Source organism: Sinocyclocheilus anshuiensis, unplaced genomic scaffold (assembly GCF_001515605.1).
Source record: "Sinocyclocheilus anshuiensis isolate Anshui unplaced genomic scaffold, SAMN03320099.WGS_v1.1 scaffold684, whole genome shotgun sequence".
In the NCBI taxonomy this organism is placed as follows: Eukaryota; Metazoa; Chordata; class Actinopteri; order Cypriniformes; family Cyprinidae; genus Sinocyclocheilus; species Sinocyclocheilus anshuiensis.
The window spans coordinates 412,407-418,224 of NW_015554107.1; the positions used below are offsets into that span (position 1 = coordinate 412,407).

General features: G+C 36.3%; 1 protein-coding gene across 1 annotated transcript in view; it reads right to left on the reverse strand.

The window, feature by feature from the left end:
• LOC107669752 (sterile alpha and TIR motif-containing protein 1-like) overlaps window positions 1-5,818 on the reverse strand; it is a 14,733-nt gene that overhangs the window by 4,067 nt on the left and 4,848 nt on the right. The window contains exons 3-5 of the mRNA XM_016462129.1: window positions 5,097-5,309; window positions 4,883-4,974; window positions 4,260-4,586 (exon numbers count right to left, since the gene is read on the reverse strand). Coding sequence (XP_016317615.1) covers window positions 4,260-4,586; window positions 4,883-4,974; window positions 5,097-5,309 — 632 coding nt within the window. The remainder of the gene's footprint in view (window positions 1-4,259; window positions 4,587-4,882; window positions 4,975-5,096; window positions 5,310-5,818) is intronic.

Consider the following 5,818-nt stretch of genomic DNA (forward strand, 5'->3'; position numbering starts at 1 on the left):
GAATTTAAGGCATGCAAACTATTGGTTGGTAAAATGTTAATGTTGTAACACAGCAGCTCTCCTGAAAGCGTGAGATGTGGAGATACAGAAAGTGTCTCTGGCTTGGGAAGGCCTTTCAATCTATTCTTTTTGGATGTAAATTATTATAGTACATATTTCCTTTGCATCCCGATTCTCTCCTTTTTATGAAAGCCCGTTTCTGCCACTGAATAAAACAAATAGAAAAGGTAATTGCGACTTTTTATCTCACAATTCACAATTTTTCTCAGATTTTTCTTTTCCTCACACCTGTGAGTTATAAAGTCAGAATTGCATGTTAAAGTTGCAGTTGCAGTTGCATATTATATAATCTCACAATTATGAGAAAAAGTCAATATTGCGAGATAAGAAATGTTTATATATCACAATTCTGACTTGATAACACGCAATTACGAGAAAATAGTTAAGAAATGCGAGTTTATATACTGCACTTCTGACTTTAAAAGTTGCAATTTTTAGTTTATAAAACGGATAGTTCCGGTCCTTGATTCTGATTGGTTGAGCCACGTTCGAAGCTGTTGTAAATTACTCTACAAACATACACCTTTTGTTTACATTTGTGTGTTGCTCGGCAACCACTTTGTTGGAACCACAACCGTTTCTGAGGAACTACATTGTTTGGTGGAAGAATACTGTTTTTATTTATATCATTACAATTTATTTGTTCTGTTTTATTTAGTGAAACCTTACTACGTATATGGAATAACCGTTTTATAAAAGCAGACTCAAGGCAATTTTTGACTCCGCTTTGCATCGTGCCTATCAACACCCCTTAGCTGTTATAAATTCACTGAAAAACCAAGGCTTCTTGGGGCTTATTGCTTTATTATATCTTGGAATTCTGTAAAAAAAAAAAATGTCTGAATTGTGACATTGATTCATGTAAACTCGAAATTACGAGGAAAAAGTCTGAATTATAAGATAAAAGTCACAATTACCTTTTTTACTTTTCATTCAGTGTCAGAAATGGGCTTCCTTGCCTTTTTCATGCTTGTAAAGTGAAACATTTCCCTTTAATTATGTGTCTGCTATTTTGAAGCGGTTTGACGGAACAAGAGCCGTCTGTATTAACGATCCGTGACTTTCTGTTCAGGGAGGCGGCTGCCGGTTCTTAAGGTACAACTGCTCCATTGACGCTCCCAGGAGAGGCTGGGCGCTCATGCACCCCGGACGCCTCACTCACTACCACGAGGGCCTGCCCACTGTAGAGGGGGTCAGATACATCGTTGTCTCATTTGTGGACCCTTGAACTACTTTTTATCGGAAACTTGGATTTGCTTTGAATTCAGAAGACTCTAGAATAATCAAATCATGTTGACACAGTGCCTTAGATTGTGAATATGCCAGTGTGTATATATATTTTCCATGTTTTATGTTACGTAGAGGCATCTTTTGATAACGATCGATGAATGTCGAAAGCAGTTTGACCGATCACTATGCAATATGTGACTTCTATGCAGTGACATTTCACGCGTTTATTTATTGTCATGTATTGAAGGGATTATTCCATACAGATGAAGTGGATTTTGAAAATGTGTCTGTCCTTGCTTTGACATTCAGGTTTATTGAGCTGTTTTCTTTGTTGATGCCCTTCAAGCAATTGGTGCTGCTGTTTGAAAACAGTCTGACAAATGGTTTGTTTTCTTACTGCTTAATGTTGCTTGTTTAGAGATTTATGTTCTTGTCTTGTTATGGATAAGTCATGTCATGAATTTTGGAAGAAAACAATAAAGAAGAGAAAAAATTGTAATGGTTAATGGTATATAATTATGCCGTCAAAAAAATAAAAGTCCAGTCAATTTTTAACCTGTATGATTTTCACAAAAGAAGCAATAGTACTTGTGTTGTGTCTGCAATTTGATTGCTTTTTTCTTTAATTTATCATCTCAAAATATGTTTTTGCTCTGTTAAGAAACTGAATCCCCCCATAATCCATACATTTTATGATTTAGAAAATAAATAAATAAAGTAGCATAACAATGTGTTCGAGCTTCTGGCAAAAAGTCAGGCCTTGGTACCCTGAAGGTTTAATTGGTCAAGTACAATGGGTCTAAATTAGGATTTTTTGTTTTATTTTTAGGCTTTAATTTAAATAAATAAACTCCTGACGTCTCCACATTAATCTTTAATATGTTTCCAAGTGTTATTTTAGAAAATGTAAACCTATATGTACGTAGTCACGTGTAACCTGTGACTTTTCTCTTCACAGTTGGTTAAATTACTAAAAAATATTAATATCAATTTTAAATATAGCTGCAAGCAGCGATTTCTGGGGTTCAAGCAGTTAAGGCATTTAAGCACATAAGGAAAAAGATTTTGTTAACATGGCTGTAACCACTTAAATCAATGACATAATTGCTAAAAATAGCATTTTGGGCAAATGCAGGTAGGTAATTTACCAAAGAAATATGATGATTTTTAACATGTATGACTGTTGTAGCACCACCTATGGTCCGATCACCATGAAACTTTGCATGCTTGTTAAGAGTCATCAGTCACATGTTTTCACCAAGTTTCGTAAAGTTTTGAGTTTTCGCACTTGAGATTTGCACTTTTTATAGGCTTTTGGGTATATGTAGCCACACCCCTTTTCTAAATGACCCCGTTATAGCTAACCAAAGGACAAAATTTAACATGATAATTATTGATCTAGGGAGTGAATATATGAACATGTTCTACAATTTGAGGTCATTTTATATACAAATATTGTGTATTTGAGGCCTTTTTAACTGTTATAGCGCCAACTATGGTCCGATATCCATTAAACTTTGCATGCTTGTTAAGAGTCATCTGACACATGTTTTCACCAAGTTTTATAAAGTTTTGAGTTTTTGTTTAGGTTTTATAGGCTTTTGGGTATATCTGGCCACACCACTTTTCTAAATGACCCCGTTATAAGTAACCAAAAGACAAAATTCAACATTTTTTTGATAATTATTGATCTAGAGAGTCCAGAGAACATTACTGCAGTGGATTGATCGAGATTGAGGACAGCAATGGTTCTTGAGGCAAAGTTGTGCATTATGAGAAGATCTATCAAATGATATGCATATTGTGTGAATATGTGAAACAACACATGATTACAGAGCCAAAAAACTCGTTAGCGCCAACTAGTGGCCAATTTCTTTCAAAATTCTAACAGACCTTTAGGGCCATGAGTCGAACATGCCCACCGAGTTTCGTTCCGATTGACCTCCGTTAACCTTGTCTAATAGGTGCTCAAACTTCCTTGGCCGATGGCGGCCATGTTTTTTGAGATACGCGAATGTCCTCATAGACCCTTATGGAACACTGGACAAAGACATTGCATACCAATTTTCAAGTCGATCGGACCAACGGTTGCAAAGTTATGTTCGTTCTTAGGTTTTTTCCATCTTATAGCGCCACCAAGTGGTAAAGCTGCGACACTGCATACCAATTTTCAAGTTGATCGGACCAACGGTTGCGAGATTATAGTAATGTTTACGTTTTTTTCATCTTATAGCGCCACCAAGTGGCAGAGCTGCGCAATTTTTTTTATTTTACCAAAGATCGAGCTCATACACATGTGTCCCAAGTTTGGTGAAGATATCTCATTTCGTTCACAAGTTATAGCCTTTATGGTAAAATTGGTCCGCGACTTTCGAACGTTTTGGCGCCCCATTGCAATAGTGAGTCGAAATTTCAACTTTTTTTTTATAATTGTTGATATTCACTGTCCAGAGAATATTTCTGCAGTGGTTTGGTTCCGGTCGGGCAAAAAACCTAGGACTAGTTCGCAAAAGTAGAAGAAGAATAATAAAAAAAATTAAAATCCTAACAATTTCAATAGGGTTTCAGCACTGTGTGCTTGAACCGCTAATAAAATACCGAAAACAATGACTTCAAATAATTTTACAAGAGAATTTAGAAATCACTACATCATAATGAAAAATAGTACATCCATTCTTCACACAACAGTAGGAAACAAGTATATTCCATTAGAGATCTGCAATTAAAGATTACATTGAACAGTGTTATTAAAATTATTAATGAACTTTAAGTGAGAGTTACATGATGGCAGATGTAATCTAAATGTAAAAACTAAAAATAGGATAAATGTGCATGTGCACAAATAAATATCTAATAATATGTACAGATATATTTTGCATACATTAACTCTCATTCAAATAGAACCTGGGTAACTAAATAGGTGCCATTACTGTAAAGACACTTAAGAGCCATTTCATTTGAGTTCTGACCTAGCAAGCTGTGAACCTGTAGTGCGACGGTAGCTGATGAACACATCAGGGCCTGCGGGTTGGGAATCGGTTACGCAGGGTTTAGCAGGGCGGCGGGCAGAAGAAAGGATCTTTGCACGATGGATTCCATTCTCTACATGGCAGTCAGACAGCAACTGTTGTTCTGTAATGTGGATGATATTGTTCCGATCGACTCCTGACTGAACCAAGCCGTAGGTGTACTGACGGAATCGTGGGTCTATATCAGCTAGCCAGTCTGCCAGGTTATTGGGGTCACATGTGGAGTAGTTGGCATAGGTTTTCAGTACACGCAGATCTCGAAGAAACCTGTACAGAAGTTATCAGAGAACTGCTATTGGTTATTATGATAATACAATAAAAATGCTTCTATTTTGCTTATTTTAAATTTACATCATAACATTTATTGTAAATGTCTTAAAATTGTTTTATTTTTATTTATTTATCAAAATCTAAACACATAACAGGTTTTCCTAAATCTCAGTTTTCCAATGTGATCTCAGACATTTGGACCCCACTGTAGAGCTGAAAGTAAGACTGAATACATACATTTCTGTAAGAATTCTGTATTTAATAATAATATTGCATAATAAAATAGCACTAGCCTCTTGCGAGTGAGCCCAGAAGTCATTCTCAGATCCTGGATCAGATCCTGTTCTTTGATATTGAGCAGGAGATCTCCATCCACCTGCAGTTCCTGAAAGATATATGGTACAGAAAACCCTGATCAAAACCTGCAGCAAACATCTTCAAGATATCATCATATCCGCCACCTTTACCTAAGGTCAGCTAAACAGGTAATGGGAGCTGTGTACAAACCTGAAACCGTTCACTGAATGCACTGAAACCAATCTGCTGCAGCCAGGTCTGTACCTCTCCGCTCTTCCAGTTGGGTACAGATGAAAGGATACGCCTCGGGACGTCCTCACTCATCATTGTTAAGGCCCTCTTAGCCAGAGAGCAGACGGTGGCGTTACTGGAGTACATGACGATCCTCTTTAGACTCTGAACAGCTCCAATCTCCTGAAATATCTGAGTAGAAAGATCCAGGGGAAAAATGTACAATTTAATGTAGGAATGTGTTATACATTACAGCGCCCTGCATCATACTGACTGAATGAAATACTTGTTTTTTTACTCATTTTGGAGTGCTGATTTCAAACATAGTACCTGTTTTGCTCTAGCACACTTTCTCACACGATATGATGTGCATTTCATACTATTTTTGCTTCCGATAACCATTTGTGAGGTGAAGACGTCTTATATTATCCCATAATCACAAATCAGAAAAAAATCAGTATCAAAAAGAATCAGAAATCATCATAAAAAAACGTCACAAAGACATGATTCCTATCTTCATCTGAGCCAGGTTACAACTATTTGATCAATTCTCAGTCGATTTTCACATTTATGAATGATTCTGAAGACATTATTTCATGCATAATCCTGATTTCCACTCCTTTGCAGATTGTGAGCTAAATTATACATTTTGAATACTTATTTCTTCTGATGATATTTGCCTGTTTTTATTATATTGATAA